This window comes from Callithrix jacchus, chromosome 7, assembly GCF_049354715.1.
Source record: "Callithrix jacchus isolate 240 chromosome 7, calJac240_pri, whole genome shotgun sequence".
Classification (NCBI taxonomy): Eukaryota; Metazoa; Chordata; class Mammalia; order Primates; family Cebidae; genus Callithrix; species Callithrix jacchus.
Window position 1 is genome coordinate 18,561,170 of NC_133508.1, and position 20,664 is coordinate 18,581,833.

General features: G+C 42.2%; 1 protein-coding gene across 1 annotated transcript in view; it reads left to right on the forward strand.

The window, feature by feature from the left end:
• Positions 1-1,386: 1,386 nt before the first annotated feature.
• The window catches only part of TMEM236 (transmembrane protein 236), a 51,250-nt gene continuing 31,972 nt past the window's right edge, over positions 1,387-20,664 (forward strand). Inside the window, exons 1-2 of the mRNA XM_002750074.6 lie at positions 1,387-1,749; positions 20,299-20,371. Coding sequence (XP_002750120.4) covers positions 1,493-1,749; positions 20,299-20,371 — 330 coding nt within the window. The 5' untranslated portion in view covers positions 1,387-1,492. The remainder of the gene's footprint in view (positions 1,750-20,298; positions 20,372-20,664) is intronic.

Genomic DNA, 20,664 nt, shown 5'->3' on the forward strand with positions numbered 1-20,664 from the left:
TCAGGCACTTTCAGGACAGGATCTTCTGTCACTCATTCATCTTCACATCCTAACACACACTAAAATGCTCATTGTAGGTGCTCAGATAGGTTTTTTTTTTTTTTTTTTTTTTTTTTTTGAGATGGTGTCTTGCTCTGTCGCCCAGGCTGGAGTGTAGTGGCATGATCTCGGCTCACTGCAACCTCAGCCTCCTCAGTTCAAGTGATTCTCCTGCCTCAGCCTTGCAAGTAGCTGGGATTACAGGCATGTGCCACCATGCCCATCTATATTTTGTATTGTTTTTGCTTTTGAGATGGAGTTTTGCTCTTGTTGCCCAGGCTGGAGTGCAGTGGCACAATTGCGGTTTGCTGCAACCTCCGCCTCCCTGGTTCAAGCGATTCTCCTGCCTCAGCCTCCCAAATTTGGGATTACAGGCATGTACCACCACTCCTGGCTAGTTTTATATGTATATATATTTTAAGTAAAGATGTGGTTTTACCATGTTGGTCAGGCTGGTCTCAAACTCCTGATCTCAGGTGATCCACCTGCCTTGGCCTCCCAAAGTGCTGGGATTATAGGCATGAGCCACTGCACCCAGCCTTAATTTTTGTATTTTTTATAGAGGCAGGGTTTCACCATGTTGGCCAGGCTGGTCTTGAACTCCTGGTCTCAGGTGATCTACCTACCTCGGCCTCCCAAAGTTCTGGGATTACAGGCGTGAGCCACCCTGCCTGGCCTCAGCTATGTTTTTCGAAGGAAGGATACTCACGGAGACAATTGTCTTTTAAATATTTGATATGCTCTTGCGCTAGCTATGGATAGCTCTTCATGTGTTAGTCCTGATAACAGGTTTCTAATGTCACCATTTTAGTTCGCTGAGCAGCAAAGCAAAAATAACATTAATCTGTGTTATTTGACAACTGATGTACAATAAGGAATGAATATCTTAAGTATCAGGGAGACTCCTGGTGAGAAAGTTGACAAAGTGAATTCACACTCCCTTTTCAAGCAGTTGAAAGGGAGGGGTAGTTTTCCAAGATGAAGACGTAGGTTTGAGTATCTCTCTTTGCCTGAATTTGCTTTTATGTAAAAATAGAGGATTTGATTCTATCTATTCCCCTTTAACTCTAAAATTATATTATTCCAGCAGTTTTACTTAACAAGAGTTGACTATTACACAAATGATTTTGTGCAAACGTTAGCAATAAACACATTTTTAAAACGCTGCTTTTACTCATGCTCCCAGGCATGCTCTAGAGTTCTTCTGACTTCTAATCATGGAAGTGCAAATACATTGAGTGATCACTTCCACAACAGTCCTGTTCCTTTAAGAGATCACGGTTGTTAAGTTAGGAGATTATTGAACCATATGAGAGTCAATAAAAGGATAAAAAGTCACTGGTTAGCGAATCGAGGACAAGGAACTTGGTCCCAGTTCAGTATCTGTGGATCCGTATGCTGCCCGCAGTCAGAGAGAGAGTCCCAGGTCCGTGGCAGCTTGCTTTTCCTCGGGATGGCTTCTGGAAGGCTCATTAAGTTTGTGGTTTTTGAGCTCCTGGAGTTTGCTGCTTTCTCTGTCCCTACACTTGTGATCACGGAACAGTTTGCCACCGCCTACCAAGGAACAAGGGCCAGATCCGAGAACACACACTACTGGCTGATCGTCTCCTGTTCTATTGCTTATGTTGCGCTGGTGACTCTACTGATATGGGTTCCTGTAAAAATTGTCCTGCATAAGAAACGTTATCTTTACAAAAAGATCAAAGGATGGTAAGTAAAAGAGTTTTCTTTTTCAATATGGAATCTTGCTCCGTTGCCCAGGCTGGAGTGCAACCTTGGCTCACTGTGACCTTCGCCTTCCAGGTTCAAGTGATTCTCCTGCCTCAGCCTCCAGAATAGCTGGGATTACAGTTGCACGCCACCATGCCTGGCTAATTTTTGTATATTTAGTAGAGATGGGTTTTCACCATGTTGGCCAGGCTGGTCTTGAACTCCTGACCTCAAGTGATCCATCTGCCTCAGCCTCCCAAAGTGCTGGGATTACAGAAGTCAGCTACTGCACCTGGCCCATAAAAGAATTTTTTAGCACAGAATCCCCATGATGCTTTCAAAGATACATTTGTTTCTTGTTTGTTTTTGTTGAGATGGAGTCTCGCTCTGTCACCCAGGCTGGAGTGCAGTGGCCCAGTCTTGGCTCACTGCAACCCCTGTCTCCAGGGTTTAAGTGATTCTCCTGTCTCAGCCTCCTGAGTAGCTGGGATTACAGGCATGAGCCACCATGCCTGGCTAATCTTTGTATTTTTAGTAAACTGGTCTTGAACTCCTGACTTCATGATCTGCCTGCCTTGGCCTCCCCAAGTGCTGGGATTATAGGTGTGAGCCACCGTGCCCGGTTTTAACTTTTAAGTCAAGTGGTACAAGCACAGGTTTGTTACATAGGTTAACTTATGTCATGGGGGTTTGTTGTACAGACTAACAGGGTTGAACCACCACACCCAGCTAATTTTTGTAGTTTTAGTAGAGACAGAGTTTCCATGTTGGCCAGCCTGGTCTTGAACTCCTGACCTCAAATAATCCACCCTCCTCTGCCTCCCAAATTGTTAGGATTACAGGAGTGAGCCACCGTGCCTGGCCTGTAAAAGGGTTCTTTAGCAGGGAATCCCAGTGATGCTTTCAGATACATTTGTTTGTTGTTTGTTTTAACTTTTAAATTTGGAGGTACAAGCCCAGGTTTGTTACAAAGGTTAACTTGTGTCATGGGGGTTTGATGTACAGATTATTTCATCACCCAGGTATTAAGGACATCCATGTCCCTGCAAAGGACAGGATCTCATTCTTTTTCATGGTTGCATAGTATTCTATGGAGTATATACATACCACATTTTCTTTATCCAGTCTATCACTGATGGACATTTAGGTTGATTTCATGTCTTTGCTACTGTGAATAGTACTTCAACGAACATACAGATGCATGTGTCTGTGTAATAGAATGATTTCTATTCCTTTGGGTATACACCCAGTATTGGGATTGCTGGGTCAAATGGTATTTCTGTCTTTAGGTCTTTAAGAATCACCACACTGTCTTCCCCAATGGCTAAACTAATTTAGACTCCTATTAACAGTGTATAAGCATTCCTGAAAGAATGTGGCTCTGTTGCCCAGGCTGGAGTGCAGTGGTATGATCATTGCTCACTGCAGCCTTGACCTCCCCAGTGGGCTCAGGTGATCCTCCCACCTCGGCCTCCTGAGTAGCTGGGACTACAGGTGTGCACCACCATACCCAGCTAATTTGTTTGTGTTTTGTAAAGATGAAGTTCTGCCGTGTTGCTCAGGCTGGTCTCAAACGATCCACCCGTCTTGGCCTCCCAAAGTGCTGAGATTAGAGGTGTGAGCCACCAAAGCTGGCCTACATAGACTTTAAAATTATTTATTTCACTATGTTGGTAAATTCTATTACCCTTGTAGGAGAGGAAAGTACTTTGAAAACAATACAGAGATATTTTAAATAAACCAGTGTTTAGTGTTGATGTAACTAGCAGCTTAGCTAATGGCTCTACTGATCCACATAAAGACATCAAGAACAGAGAGTCTCTGACGTCGATTTATTTTTCCTTTCAGAGCTTCACATCTGATTCTTACTCATCTGGGACCTCTCTTTTCTTTGATAAGTTAATTTTTATTGCATACTGATGTTTTATTTTATTTTATTTATTTGAGACAGAGTTTCACTATTGTTCAGGCTGGAGAGTGGTAGCGCGACCTTGGCTCACTGCAACCTTCGCCTCCCAGGTTTAAGTGATTCTACTGCCTCAGCCTCCCAAATAGCTAGGATTACAGGCACCTACACCACTCCCAGCTAATATATATATATATATATATTTTTTGTATTTTTAGTAGAGACAGGGTTTTACCATGTTGGCCAGGTTGGGCTTAAACTCCTGACCTCAGGTGATCTGCCTGCCTCAGTCTCCCAAAGCATTGGGATTACGGGTGTGAGCCACTGCCCAGCCGATGTTTTATTTTGGAAGTGAACAACATGGATCACATGTGAACAGTGAGTTACTGGGAACTTGCACACACACACCAGCAGAAATGTACAAATAACGGACACTGCACTAGAGCTAGAAATACCATTACTGCGGTTGGGAGGATGCTGAAGGTGAGCTGACATGTGAAATTCATGATGCCCTCTTTAGTTACTGATGCTGGATGTGGCCCCTCCTGCAAACCTCACCGGGAGACTTTTATTTCCCTGGGAGCAGGGGTCTTAAGGGATTTCTGGAAATAAAGCATTTTGTTGTTGGCACTCTTTCTATCAGTAGGGTTTAGAGGCTTCCCAGACCTTAACCAGGGCCCCAGTGTCACCTAAGGGGTAGCTGGGAGCCGGACTGGGCCCTGCACCTCTCACACCCTGTAGGAGTGGCTTTGGCCATCTGAGACTCCTGGCTGGGTTGGGATTTTGAGGGAATGGTGGAAGGTTTAAATAACAACAGAAATAAACCAATGGAAAACTGGCCCATCACTGCCCAGGAAAAAGCTCTTGGGTTTTTCGTGTTTTGTTTTTTTGTGTTCACATTAATTCAAATCCCTGGGACTAGATTCTGAATGTCATTTAGGCAGCAAACCTTCCCATATAACTTACTGTTACTATTATTAGGCTATTGTAATTCATTCTTCACAGATCCTTGATTATATGCCATGTAAGTACTGATCTGAGGTGGTACAGAAATATGTACTTCCTAGGCTGGGTGCAGTGGCTCACACCTGTAATCCCAATGCTTTGGGAGGCCAAGCTGGGAGGACTGATTCAAGCCCGGAGTTAGAGACCAGCCAGGGCAACATAGTGAGACCTCATCTCTACAAAACATTACAAAATCAGCAGGGTGTGGTGGTGCGTGCCTGTAGTCCCAGCTATTCAAGAGGATGGCTTGAGCCCAGGAGTTTGAGCCTGCAGTGATCTATGATTGCACCACTGCACTACAGCCTGAGTGACAGAGTGAGACCCTGTCTCTGAAAAACAAAAAGAGAGAGAAATATCTACTTCACCTCATAAAGTAGATTTTTTTTTTTTTTTTTTTTTTTGAGAAGGAGTCTAGCCCTGTCACCCAGGCTGGAGCGCAGTGGAGTGATCTTGGCTCACTGTAACCTCTGTCCCCAGGTTCAAACAATTTTCTTGCCTCAGTTTTCTGAGTAGCTGGGATTGCAGATGTGCACAACCACACCCACCTGATTTTTGTATTTTTAATAGAGATGGGTTTTTGCCATCTTGGTCAGGCTGGCCTCGAACTCCTGATCCGCCCACCTCGGCCTCCCAAAGTGCTGGGATTACAGGCATAAACCACTATGCCTGGCCTAAAGTGGAATTTTTATAAGTTTATCGTTATTACTCCCAAGATAAAACTGCTGATTAGAGAGGTTCAACAATTCTCCCCAAGTCAGTGAACTAGACAGAGTGGAAGAGCCAGACTTTGGACCTAAGTCTGACTCTGTAGTGGGTAGCTCTAGCCACTCTCCTAAACTGCCTCTTTGAAGGACAAGGTCGCAATCTCCTGGGGCAATTGAGATGAAGGCTTTCGTTTCTGGCCTTAGTGCATGCGGTATACCAGTAACCTTTGGTGTCTGCTCAGATTTTGTTTTGTACATCTGGCCCAGGCGCCTCCCCTGTGCTGAAGGGTTTTGGGTTATCATAGCTACATCTCTCAGTGATTTCTTTTGGGAAATAGACTTCCCAGTCTTTAGTTTCTGTTTGCGGGTGTGGCTGGCCACAAGTGTTTTAAATAGACAGTGAACAAGTTATCTGTAATTTCAGTGAAACTGAAACTGTTTCTTCCTGGCCAATTTCATGAGCATTATCATATAGTTATCTTTTACTGGCATAGAAGAGAAGCAATGGCTACTGAGAACTGTCTGAGGAGCTTTACACCTTCCTTACTACTGAATATAAGCTTTACAACTCAGTAAAGTGTAGATGCTAGTGTTCTCATTTTATGGACAAAGAAACTGAAACTTAAAGTAATTAACTTTGTCAACTGATAAAGCTGGCAAGTGGAGCCAGGCATGGTAGCTCACACCTGTGATCCTAAGACTTTGAGAGGCTGAGGTGGGAGGGTCGCCTGAGAGCATGAGTTCAAGACCAGCAGAGGCGACATAGTGAGACCCTGTCTCTACAAAAAAAATTAAAAAATTAGCCAGGCATGTTGATATGTGCCTGTAGTCTCAGCTACTCTGGGAGCCAAAGGGCGAGGATCATTTAAGCCCTGGAGATCAAAGCTGCAGTGTGTTGTGATCAGGCCACTGTACTCTAGCCTGGTTGACAGAACAAAACCCTGTCTCAAAAAAAAGAAAAGGAAAGAAAAAAAAGCTAGGTAATGGGGGAGCTAGGATTTGTGAGCCTGGGTCCGTCTGATTCCATGCAAATTCCTCTGTGGCATGCAAGTTTCTTTTCCTTTTTTCTTTCTGACTTTGAATGCCAAGTATGTTTCAAGAAAAATACAATGCATTTTGTTTGTTGTTTTTTGGTTCTTTTTTGGGATGGAGTCTCGCTCTGTCGCCCAGGCTGGAGTGCAGTGGCACGATCTCAGCTCACTGCAACCTTTGCCTCCGGGGTTCAAGGCATCTCAGGCTCCCAAGTAGCTGGATTGCAGGCTTGCACCACCATGCTCTGCTAATTTTTGCATTTTTAGTAGAGACAGAGTTTCTCTATGTTGGCCAGGCTGGTCTCCAACTCCAGACCTCAAGTGATCCACCCATCTTGGTCTCCCAAAATGCTGGGATTGCAAGTGTGAGACATCATGCCCAGCCAGAAAAATGCGAATGCTTTTAATGTCATTAACATACATTTCTTCCAGACGTCTATTTGGCTATTATAAGAAATGGGGTAGTACATAGGGTGTCATATCTTGATTGCTACATGATGATGAATAGGGAAGATAAGGATTGAGCATATGAGTTATTTTTGAGGAATAGTCAAATAGTTGTTTATGTGAAATTCCATAGATCCTGAACATTCACGATTTGATGTTGATGAGACTTATCTGAGAGCTTCCCCGAAGGTCCAGGCTGGTGTCATGAGCCCCGTCAGACAAGTCTTCAGGAGAGAGTGAGTCATCAGTCAGTAAAGGGTGTGTCCCAGGAATATATGTAAAAGAAAGCTGGCCTGGATTCAATTCCTAGATTTGACATTGACTGTGAAAACTTATGTGTGTTATTTCAATTCTTTGAGCCTTAATTCTTTCGTGAGCAAAACAGAGACAGCTTAGTTTGTTTCTTAGAGTGCTGTTTTAAGAAACTCCCTACGATCATGTATATAAAGTTTCTGGCATTGTCCCTGGTCTGTGGTCATCACCCAATGAATGTCAGTGTTATGACCTCAGACTGAAGTTACTGTTTTCGTTAAAAATGTGCTCGTGTTTAACCTTCGGAATGACTCTAAAAAGTGGTAGAAGTGATAGTAAAACTGAAGAAAAATATATGTTGTCAGTAATATCCTTGATTTTGGAGAATTTTGTAGGTTTCTTTTATTCTTTGAGAAGAATGAACGCCAACATGGTGAGATAATTAGTATCTTAGACATATTTTGCAATAACAGAGTTATTACATTTTATTTTATGGTATATTTATGTTTTATTTTGTTACATTTTTCATTTCATTTTCTCACTGGTCCTACAGGCCAGTGTTGTGAAGTTGACCAAGTAGACGTAATTCCCATTTTATAAGGGAGGAAACAATTTCAGAGAGCTTGAAACATACACTAAATCAGTGCTGGAGTCTGAACTTTAATCCAGTACCTTCCTCTACTGCTGTTAACACTTCCTGATTTTCCTGGAATTATGGCTCCATTCTAGGGATGCCTGCTAGAATTTATAATCCACAAGGGAGATGCTTGGGGGAATGAAGAAAGCTATTTATATACACATCAAACTGTGTATTCCAGGAAATAAGAGAGCTCTCTTCCTGGAATATCAGTAGATGTATGATACCATTGAGTTACGAGGCTAGCCTGAAACTGGGCAGATCTTCATTGAGAAGGAGCATTGGCGGCAGGATAGTCCTAGAGTATTCGTGGAGATTCCCAGACTGCCTTGGGACCTAGAGCTATATTTTGGGTATTTTTTTTTTTTGTTTTTTGAGATGGAGTCTCGCTCTGTTGCCTAGGCTGGAGTGCAGTGGCGTGATCTTGGCTCGCGGTAACCTCCGCCTCCTGGGTTCAAGGAATTACCCTGCCTCAGCCACCTGAGTAGCTGGGACTAAAGGTGTGCACCACCACATCTGGCTTTTTTTTTTTTTTTTTTTGTATTTTAGTAGAGATGGGATTTCACTATGTTAGCTGATCTCCTGACCTCATGATCCACCCACCTCGGCCTCCCAAAATGCTGGGACTACAGGTGTGAGCCACCATGGCTGGCCTCCAGTTTCTCTTAGTGAATCTATTATCTATCATGTTTAACATTTTTCTTATAGATTTATTGGCTATTTGCATTTTCTAAAAATCTTTTATTTTTGTGTTTGATCTCTTTTTCTGTTGGTATGTCCATTTTTTGGCTACTGGTTTATGAGTTCTATAAACATTAAGAATGTTAATTTGCTTCAATTGTACAATATCATCAAGCAATAAGGTTGTTGAATCTGATGCAGCACATTTCAGGGTTATCATCAGTCTTTTAATTTTACTTTGGTGTTTTTGATATGGAGAATGTTTAATTTTCACATAGGTTAAGCTATCAATATTTCCTTTACAGTTTGGTCTTGGGCATTTATACATTAAAAGGATCAATAATTTTGTCATAGTTGACTGCAGACTTTATTTTCCTTGCCCTACTATGCTCTGTGTATTAGTCTGTTCTCATTCTGCTAATAAAGACATACCTGAGACTGGATAATTTATAAAGGAAAGAGATTTGATGGACTCACAGTTCCACATCGCTGGGGACGCCTCCCAATCATGGCTGAAGGCAAATGAGGAGCAAAGTCACATCTTACATGACTTTGTAAGTCATGCATGCAGGCAAGAGAGCATGTTCAGGGGAACTCCCTTTATGAAACCATCAGATCCATGATACTTGTTCATTATCACAAACACAGCATGGGAAAGACCAGCCCCGACGATTCAGTGACCTCCCACCAGGTCCCTCCCATGACATGTGAGAATTCTGGGAGCTACAGTTCAAGATGAGATTTGGGTGGGGACCCAGCCAAATCATATCACCCAGTAAACCAGCACGAATGTATTTACTTTTTGTTTTCTCTCCTCATCCTATGCAAGAAGTCACCACATTCTGACTTCTCTTTTCTTTCTCTTCATCTGTGTTGCATCAGCTTCTTGTTTTCCATGACTGTTTCTCTCACCCCAGTTGGGCCTTCATTTCCAGACCATCAAAGCTTGAGTTTCTGATGTGGCTCCTCCATATTTTCATATATTTAAATCCAGTGTCAGACCTGATTTCTCCTGATTATTTTTATTCAAGGAAAAATGAAGACCGTTTCATTAACTAATGCTTGGGCTCTGGCAGCCTTCACTCACTGGTCTTCTTGCTTTTTGCTTTTCTCCCATCATTCCCTCCCAGTTCATGTCAATAGGGTAATCCTCTTATTAAAAAAAAGTTTTCTGCGGCAGGCTCAGTGGCTCACACCTGTAATCCTAGCACTTTGGGAGGCCGAGGTGGGTGGATCTCTTGAGGTCAGGAGGTGGAAACCAGCCTGGTCAGCATGATGGAACCCTGTATCTACTAAAAATACAAAAATTAGTCAGGTATGGTGGCTCGTTCCTGTAGTTCAGCTACTCAGGAGGCTGAGGCAGGAGAATCACTTGAACCTGGGAGACAAAGTTCCCAGTGAGCCCAGATTGCCCCATTGCACTTCAGCCTGGGTGACAGAGTGAGACTCTGTCTCAAAAAAAAAAAAAGTTTTCTGTACTTCAGCCCCACTCCTTAAAAATCTCCTCTTTCTCTTGCTTTTAAATAAACCCATAGTGTTTGTTTAAATAAATACTGACATCATTTCACTGCATCCTGGAACTGGGCGAATCCTTAGTGTTCATCTACAAAACAATTTCTCACAATGCAAATAGATGAGAGCCTACCTCTGATGCTACAGAGAACTCTCGACTTTCTGTGGCTTTAATTAGTAGAACAGCCTTTCTTATTCCCTTATGTTGAAATAAAACCTATCACTATGTAACTCTCTTTCCCATCCACTGTGTAGACTTCACCTCCCTTGCCCTTTCTTTATAAACTAGTAAAATTTGACCGTGGCTGGGCGCTGTGTCCATCGCTGCTTAGTTCCTCATTTCTATTGCGTTTGAGCACTCCCATCGGCTCACATCATGTAAACTGCCACTTGTATGATGACATCTCCCCAAACTGTGTCTCCAGGGATGAGTTCTCTGAACTTACTGTATCCACGTTAAACTTTTCCAGCATTTGAAGGCAGTGGTATCATTCTGCCGTCTCAACCACGCCACGTCTTGGTCTGCTAAGTTTTCTCTTTTCCAATGGGCAGAGTTCCATCGGCCCTTCCTATTCCATGATTTCTGGACTTTTTACTCTTTTGAAAGTCTCCTTCGGATGCTTTTTAATGCCTGGATATTGTCTCACTGGCACCTTAATGTCCTCTAGATGCAGCAACTGACTTCAGGTATTGATATAATGCTATTGGCTTCAATTGCAACCATGTCACCTATTTCATAACAGAGTGTATGATTGACTAAATCCCTAGTTTTACTAGAAATCCTCCAGGTTGACAGTGATCCATGAGTCAACACTATGGGTTTGTTTAAATGGGTATAAATGTACCTATCTCTATGTGTGTGCGTGCGTGCCTATATATATATTTAGGTTTTTGTTGAGACAGGGTATTGCTCTGTCACCCAGGTTTTTGTTGAGACAGGGTCTTGCTCTGTCATCTGGGTTGGAGTGCAGCGGCGTGATCATAGCTCACTGTAGCCTCAACCTCCCAGGCTCAAGTGATCCTCTCACCTCAGCCACCTGAGGACTGCAGGTGTGCACCACCACACCTGACTGATTTTTAAATTTCCTGTAGAGACAGGATCTTGCTACATTGCCCAGGCTGGTCTCAAACTCCTGGACTCAAGCAATCCACCTGCCTCGGCCTCCCAAAGTCCTTGGATTACAGACATGAGCCACCATGTCCAGCCTCCCTAGGTGAATTCTTCGTGTTAGCCAGCATTATTTCCAGGCTACCGCAGGTGAATGCCTTCGTTCTCAGGGACTGCCTCCATCCTCAGGGACTCTAGTCCACTGTGGAGCCTGGACAGTTGTACATGAAAAAACTAGAAAGTGACAGAAACCACTATGCAACAAATCACTAAATTTTTAATGACCCACCACAAGTTCTTTGTTATCCCAGAGAAGAGCATCATCAAAGCTTAATACTGCCTGGGCGCAGAGGCTCACACCTATAATCCTGCCACTTTGGAAGGCTGAGGCAGGAGGATTGCTTGAGACCAGGAGTATGAGACCAGCCTGGGCAACCTAGCAAGACCCTGTCTCTACAGAAAAATTTAAAAAAATTAGCTGGGCATGGTGGTATACGACTGTAGTCTCTGTTAGTTGGGAGGCTGAGATGGGAGGATCACTTGAGGCCATGAGTTTGAAACCAGCCTCAGCAACATAGCAAGACCCTGTCCTTCTATTAAAAAAAGAACTTCAGGTGTGTTGGCTCATGCCTGTAATGCTCTACACTGTGGGAGTCTGAGGTGGGTGGATCATGAGGTCAGGAGTTCAAGGCCAGCTTGGCCAATATGGTGAAACCCTGTCTCTATTAAAAATACAAAAATTAGCCAAGTGCGGTGGTGGGCACCTGTAATCCCAGCTACTCAGGAGGCTGAGGCATGAGAATTGCTTTAACCCGGGAGGCGGAGATTGCAGTTAGCTGAGATCGTGCCACTGCACTCCAGCCTGGGTGACAGAGTGAAACTCTGTCTCAAAAAAAAAAAGAAAGGGAGACATCCTTTTTGATTCATCCTTCCTACCCGTCCCTTTCCACCCTGCCCCGTCAGCTCACCACAGTGCCTTGAACTCAGCAGCTTTTTAGTACATATGGTTTATGGACTCAGGTTTATTAGACAAACATTATGCTTTGGAGTAGTCAGAGAAAGTCTCATAAGGAAACCTTGATTTGCACTGAGCTTGGAAAGATGGGTGAGGGAGGGCATCCAGAGAAGAAGGATGAGTACGTGTAAGTAATACACATAGTGAATTACTTAGAGGGTGGGAAAAGACTACTTGCTGAGAGAGGAGCAGGTGGCGAGAAATGAATTGGCAGCACTGCAGAGTGGTTAGGAGTGTAAGTTTTGGAATCCAAAAGAGCTGGATTCGAATTCACCTTTCACTTCCTAGCCATGGGATCTTGGGCACATTAATTCAGCCTTCAACATCAGTTTCATCATCTGTTAAATAGGGTTGATACCTCACTCAGAAAGTTGTTGTGGAGTTGTTGTATGTAACAGTCTTTCCCATAGTGCTTGGCCTGTGGTATGATAGGAGCTCGTTGAGTTGTGGTTAAGAGCCCAGCATTATTATGTGTTGGAATGTTAACATTAGATTTTGGAGAGCCTTAAAAGATGGGCAGGGAAACTTAACTTCATGAGTTAGGTAAAATAATTTATGAGCAAAATCATTCCCCAAGTTATCATCTGATGCTTTCCATCCACCATGCTTCCTCTATGAGAAATCTCAGGGCCAGGATGCTTGCTGCACACACAGGAATTTTTTACCTAATGTGGCTGAGCTGATTTAATTCATCCCTAATGGGCCTCATTCCTAGGAGGGTCCTTCTCATTGCCAATTTATTACAGATACACACAGAGGGCTACGGGCAGTGCCCTAACTCAGTCTTTCACGTGGAAATTATACCACGCCCACGTGTCCTTTTCTTTAGCTAGTCGTAGTATGGTTGCAAACTTGCATTCTTTTCCACATGAATAGTCTTTCAAATAAGTGTCTATATTTCTAACGTAAATTCTATTACTTGTATATTAGCTTCCTAGGACTGCTATAACAAAGTATCACAAACTTGGTGGCTTAAACCGCAGAAATTTGTTTCAAATTCTGAACTACCTCAATGTTTGGAGGTGAGAAGTCTAAGATCAAGGTGATGGCAACGATGGTTCCTTGTGAGAGACGTAAGGAAGCCTCTGCTCATGCCTCTCTCCTGGCTGCCAGTGGTTGCTGGCAATCTTTGGTGTTCCTTGGCCTAAACATGTATCACTCTAATCTGTGCCTTCTTCACATGGCATTCTTCCTATGTGTTCTCGCCTAGTCTTACCCACCTGCATGTCTGTTTTCAGATCCCACCCCACCCCCCCGCTTTTTTTGTGAAATGAAGTTTCCCTCTGTCACCAGGCTGGAGTGCAGTGGTGCGATCTTGGCTCTTTGCAACCTCCACCTTCTGGGTTTAAGCAATTCTCCTGCCTCAGCCCCTCCAGGTAGCTGGGACTACAGGCACTCACCACCACACCCAGCTAATTTTGTATTTTTAGTAGAGACAGGTTTCAGCATGTTGGCCAGGATGATCTTGATCTCTTGACTTTGTGATCTGCCCGCCTCAGCCTCCCAAAGTCCTGTGATTACAGACATGAGCCACCACTCCTGGCCTCAGATTTTCCCTTTTAAAAAGGACACCAGTCATATTGGATCAGAGTCTCCCATTACACCCCATTTTTACTTGATGACCTCTATGAAGACCCTATTTACACTGGGCATAGTGGCTCATGCCTGTAATCCCAGTACTTTGGGAGGCTGAGGCAGGTGAATCACCTGAGGTCAAGAGTTCGAGACCAGTCTGACCAACATGGAGAAACCCCATCTCTACTAAAAAATAAAGAAATAAATAAAAAGAAAAAAACTTAGCCAGGCATGGTGGTGAGCACCCTTAATCCCAGCTCAGGAGACTGAGGCAGGAGAATCGCTTGAACCTGGCAAGGTTGAAAGGCAGAGGTTGCAGTGAGCCAAGATCATGCCGTTGTACTCCAGCCTGGGCAACAGAGCAAGACTCTCTCTCAAAAAAAAAAAAAAAGACTATTTACAAATAAGGTCACGTTTTGAGGTACTGGGGGCTGGGACTTAACCATGTCTGTTTTGGAATATACAGTTCAACCCATGGCATTTCACTCTCTGACCCCCCAAAATTCATGTTCTTTTGGTGTGCAAAATAGACTCATTCATCTCAACATCTCCAAAAGTCCTAATCGTCCCAGCATCAACTCTAATTCCCAAATCTCAGCTACGTATCGTCGACTCAAAATCCCAAAACCTTCCCTCAAAATCATCCGAACAAGTTAGAAGTGAGACTTGGGATATGATTCCTCCTGAGGCAGAGTTTCTTTCCATCTGCAAACCTGCGAAGCCAAACAGTTACTTGCTTCTCACATACAGTGTTGGGGCAGCATAATTTTACCATTATGAAAGGGAAGAATTGGAAGGGAAAGAGGAGTCATGGGTCCCTCACGAGTTCAAAAGCTAGGAAGGAAAATCCCACAGGCTTTTAAGGTTTAAAAATAATCCTCTGTGTCTTGATGCTGATTCCTCTGGGCTCATCATCCAGGCCTATGAGGGTAGCAGCCCCAACCCCTCAGCCTTGGATGATCATGGCTCTGCCCTGTGGATTCATGGTGGGCACCTCTGGAGTTGTGTTTGCAGCCACAAGTCTCCCCGGCTTTGGAACCACTATCAAAGTCATTTTTCCCTTTTTCAAAAGATAACACATCTGCAGCCAAATAGGTCTATCAACCCATTTCCTCCCTAAAGTCCTAGAAGTACAGTAGCATTTCTTCATTTCATCTTATATCTGCCACCTTCAGTCCAACCCAACAGCGTTTTTGCTGAGATGGTTGGCTGGATTCACAAACCATAACCTTGGTATTCTCTTCTGAACATGATTTCTTATCATTTGCAATATGGGTAGCCTGAGAATTTGCCAAATTTTCAAGTTCTAGTTCCTTTTGGCTTAAACTTTTCTGTTTCCATTTATCTCTCTTCCTTCACTCACATTTTATTATAAATAGCAGCAAGAAACCAGACTGTACCTTCAACACCTTTCTCAGAAACAGCCTCAGCTAAATATCTGAGTTTATTACTTACAAGTTTTACTTTGTATCCGATAGAAAACAGTACAGCCAAATTTTCTGTCATTTCATAGAAAGGATCACCTTTCCTCCAGTTTCCCATAATATTTTTCTCATTTCCATCTTAAACCTCACTAGAAGCACCCTAGGATTCATATTTCTAGCAATACTCTGTTTATAACAATATATCTATTCTCTAAGGTGCTAAAAGCTTTCTCTCTAACCCTCCTCTTACCTTTCTGAGCCCTCACTAGAATCTCCTTCAACACCTGTGTTTCTACCAACAGTCTCTTCGAGGCAATCTAGGCTTGTTCTGCCATGCATCTCACAATTTCCCAGTCTCTACTCATCAGTCTATTCCAAAGCCTCGTCTACATTTTTAGGTGTTTGTTACAGCAGCATTCCACATTCCAACCACAAAATCAGTGTAAGTTTCCTAGAAATTCCATAACGAAGTACTACCAGCTGGATGGCTTAAGAAACATAAATTTATTGCCTCAAAGTTCCAGGGGCAAAAACACAGAGATCAAGATAGCAGGGTTGGTTCCTTCAAGTGGATATGAGAGAGAGTTTGTTCCATGTCTTTCTCCTTGCTTCCGGTGGTTTTTTGGCGATCTTTGATGGTTCTTGGCTTGTCAATGCATCACTCTGATTTTTGTCTTTATCACATGGTATGCTTCCTAGGTTTCTTCACATAGTCTTCCCTCTCTGCAACTCTGTCACCAAATTTCTCCATTTGTATAAGAACACCAGTCATATTGGATTAGGACCCACCTTAATGATCTTATTTTAACTTATCTCTGTAAAGATCTTATTTCTAAATACGATCACATTCTGAAGTACTGGGGTTTGGGATTTCAACATATCTTTTTTTGGAGACACCATTTGATCCGTAATACTCAATAAATTATAAGCATTTCCAGCCAGGTGTGGCAGCTCACACCTGTAATCCCAGCACTTTGGGAGGCCAAGGTGGCCAAGACCAGCCTGACCAACATGGCGAAATCCCATCTCTACTAAAAATGCAAAAATTAGCCAGGTGTGATGGTGTGTGCCTGATATCCCACTACTCAGGAGGCTAAGGCAGGAAAATCACTTGGACCCACAAGACGGAGGTTGCAGTGAGCCAAGATCACATCATTGCCCTCCAGCCTGGTCAAAAGAGTGAGACTCTGTCTCAAAAAAAAAAAAAAAAAAAAAAAAAAAATTGGCCAGGCGCAGTGGCTCAAGCCTGTAATCCCAGCACTTTGGGAGGCCGAGGCGGGTGGATCACGAGGTCAAGAGATCAAGACCATCCTGGTCAACATGGTGAAACACCATCTCTACTAAAAATACAAAAAATTAACTGGGTATGGTGGCACGTGCCTGCAATCCCAGCTACTTAGGAGGCTGAGGCAGGAGAAATGCCTGAACCCAGGAGGCGGAGGTTGCGGTGAGCCGAGATTGCACCATTGCACTCCAGCCTGGGTAACAAGAGTGAAACTCCGTCTCAAAAAAAAAAAATTATAAGAATATCCTAGAATAAGTCAAGATTTTCAAACACAGGTTAACATATCTTCTAGTTAAATAAAACATACATTTGGATTGTTATATATTTACTAATGAGTCCATTCATTTAGTATTTATTGAATTCCTGCTATGTGTTGGACATTCTCTAGCATCATGGAGTTCTGAACTTGGATGAGAAACAATTTACATCATTTCTTTTATTAACCTCTAAATGAAAACTACCAATCTTTTCTGATATGGATGTCGGTAACAAACCACAGTAGTGTTAGCGGGACCTGTAACTTTATTACACAGAGCTTTTTATGCCATATATCACAGACCTTTTCATATCACACAACAGTTGTAGGAGAGACTTCAGTATATGGTTTATGATCTTCACCAACTTGAAATTATGAATGATGACAAGTTTTGCTAGATCTTAAGTAGTCCCCCCTCTTTTTTTTGAGACAGGTCTGGCTCTGTCACCCAGGAGTGCAATGGCATGATCTTGGCTTGCTGCAACCTCTGTCTCCTGGGGTTCAAGGGATTCTTTTGCCTTAGCCTCCAAAGTAGCTGTGACTACAGGTGCATGCCACCACACCTGGCTAATTTTTTATTTATTCTTTTTTTTTTTTTTTTTTTTTGTAGAAATGAGGTTTTGCTGTGTTGCCCAGGCTGGTCTCAAACTCCTGGGCTCAAGTAATCCACCTACCTCAGCCTCCCAAAGTGCTGGAATTACAGGCTTCAGCCACTAGGGCTAGCCTGCTCCAAAGAAAATAAAACAAGATAATGTGTTCATAGATAGACACATATATTGTTACATCAAACTTTAAAAAGAATTTGGATTACTACATAATTCTTTTAAAAAACTGGCCAGGCGCGGTGGCTCAAGCCTGTAATTCCAGCACTTTGGGAGGCCAAGACGGGTGGATCACGAGGTCAAGAGATTGAGACCATCCTGGTCAACATGGTGAAACCCCGTCTCTACTAAAAATACAAAAAATTAGCTGGGCACGGTGGTGCGAGCCTGTAATCCCAGCTACTCAGGAGGCTGAGGCAGGAGAATTGCCTGAACCCAGGAGGCGGAGGTCACGATGAGCTGAGATTGCGCCATTGCACTCCAGCCTGGGTAACAAGAGCAAAACTCCGTCTCCAAAACAAAAAAAAACCCCAAAAAACAAAAAACTTTAAACTGTATACAATTTTAAAAAAAGATTTTGGGTCATTAAAAAATTTTGGATAATTTCAAGATAATTGATTTATTTTCTTAAAATCTGTGTATTTTATTTTACTCATTTAGCAGTGTTGTCCTGAGAAGCGTTCATCGGGTTCACTAGATTCTTCAGAAGTTTCATCACACAAAAAATGATTCAGAAACATTATTCGAGATGCTGGAAATAAGGTAGCAAACAAGTCAGCGCAGGTCCTGCTTCCACGGAACTTATCTCGGGGCATGAGGAAAGAGGAAGATGACAAACAATAAACAGAGAATCAGCAGAGTTTTAGGTAGTCATAAGGGCTGAGTATACAACTCATACACGCGTGCACGCATGTTTATGTGTGTGTGTCTGTGTGTGTGTGTATGCTTGCCTGTATGTAGGAGAGTAGGAGCAGTAAGAGAAACCAGCTTATGTACAGCATGTAGACTAGTATAATAAGTTTCAGTTTTATTCTAATCACATTGTGTGTCCATCAAAGATTTTTTTAATTGTGATAAAATACACACAATGTAAAATTTATCATCTTAATCATTTTAAGGTACAGTTCAGTGGCATTAAGTACATTCACATTATTGCGTAACCGTTGCCACCATCATCCATGAGACTTTTTATCTCGCAAAACTAAAGCTCTCTACCCATTATCCAACAACCCCCTTCCCTTCCTCATCATTGGAGCAGTAACATGATGTGTTTGACATTTTAAAAGCATGACTTCATTTAAAAAGCATGAAGACAATGTTGCTAGGCAAGAATAGAAGTGCCAACAGGAAACCAGTTAGGAATATGGCAGACGAGAGGTGACAGTGGATGAACTGTGGTGTTGACAGGAAATGGGTTTGAAACGGACTTTGGCAGTAAATCAGACGGGATTAGACGATGGACTGGAACAGGTGTGGTGGAGGACTTGGGTTCTGTTTAGGACATGGTAAGTCTGAATTGCGTCTTTGTCATCCAAGTGGAAGTCTCTCACAGTTGGGTAGACAAGTCAGGGTTCAGGAAAAACAACAATATACTGCGGAGTCCTGGGCAAATGAGTGGTATTTGAAGCAATGGGAATGGATGAGGTTATCCAGGAAGATCATATGGATAAAGAACAGGCCCAGGAATAATCTCTGGGGCAGTCATTGTTTGGAAGCCAAGTTGAGAAGAAGAGAACTTTATGAGTGGTTTGTCCAATCTTACGTAGAGAACTTAGTGCTGTAGGAACTTGGATCTAGGCTCGGACAAACAGACAAAGCTACCAGTTGAAAATTCCATCAAACTAGTCTTAGCCAATGAGAGAGGGGCAATCTCATCTTCTAATTTACATTTAAACCTAGGACTTCTAAGATGGCACTGGGATGGGGGAGGCAAGACAGCATCACAGAGAAATTGTTTTATTATTATTTTATTCTTTATAATTTCAACCTTATTTTAGATGCAGGGGGTACATGTGCACGTTTGTTGCACTGGTATGTTGCATGATGCTAAGGTCTGGGGTGTGATTGATCCCATTATCCAGGTAGTGAGAATAGTAATTCAATAGGTAATTTTGCAAGTCTGGCCCCTTTGCACCCTCCCCTCTGTCATGGTCCCCAATATCTCTGTTCCCATCTTTATGTCCACGAGTACCCAACGTTTAGCTCCTGCTTATAAGAGAACATAGAGTATTTGGCTTTCTGTTTCTGAGTCAATTCATTTAGGATAATGGCCCCTAGCTACGGCCATGTTGCTGCCAAGGACATAATTTCCTTCTTTTTTTATGGCTGTGGAGAAATGAATAATTTGAAAGCATTCAACAAATATATAAGTGGAATTAACATAATATTAACAAATCAAAGAGGAGGTAAATATTTCTTTGCAGAAAATCTTTCAGTAAGTATCTTTTGTCATACCAGAAATTAAGGATGTTAAACATACATTTAAATTTTATCTGTCATACAATATACTATTTTACACATATTATGTATCAATAGCTATTTAATTGGTTGATCATGTAAGGTTTAAGAAGTGGTCCAAAATCAAGTTTGAAAAATTATGTCATTTTTATGTATGTATGTATGTTATTTTCTTGGTTCCAGTAAAAAACAAATTAATGTTTTTCAGTGGTCCTTCAGTATCTAATAGTTTATCATCTCTAAATGTACCCTTTGAAAAATAAATTTTCCAACATGAGGTATAATATTACTTAAAATTCATGCTGTTCATTTATTCAGTTGTCACTACAGCCTGACCTCTTGGGTAGGATTTTAATTAATGAGTTATGAAAATGTTGAATGTCATTTGACTTGTGATTTGATGCTTTTAATAGTTTGTGGTTTGCTAATTATTTGGAAATCTCTCACCCCTTTGTTCTAGAAGAAGCACTCTGGTTTCTGCATGTGTTCCTCTTTGCCATACTCAAACATTTGGGAAATGGAAATAGGGAAGCAGCAGCTTCTTAGAAAAACTGTAGATGAATGGAACAGGAACTGTGAAGTTAGCAACATGTAAGAGGAACTGTCGATCTTGTCCATGATTGCTTTGGCTTATTTTCTCTCCTTTTGCTAGGAGACCTGTTCTGATGATGTGTGTGGTCCTCACCACACTGCCCTGCCTCACCTTTTCCATAGCAGTGACTGAGGTATGGAATTTTGATTTCTTCTGCTACAAGATTCTGAAATTTTATAATTTCTTGTTATTGGAATTTGATAGAGCAGAATGCTCAATAAGTTTCTTGACATTTATGTAATCCAGTCTTCCAGGTTGCAATATATGTTATTTAAAGTACTAAGATCGTTTTTACCTCTGTGATTGTGAAGGAAAGTCTAATAGCCAATTTTTAAAAAATTACTTTTGTGTTTGTGTGTATGAGATAGAAATGAAATCTGAACATTTAAAAAGTGAAAACTTTGAAAGGTGATTTATATTTGTTTC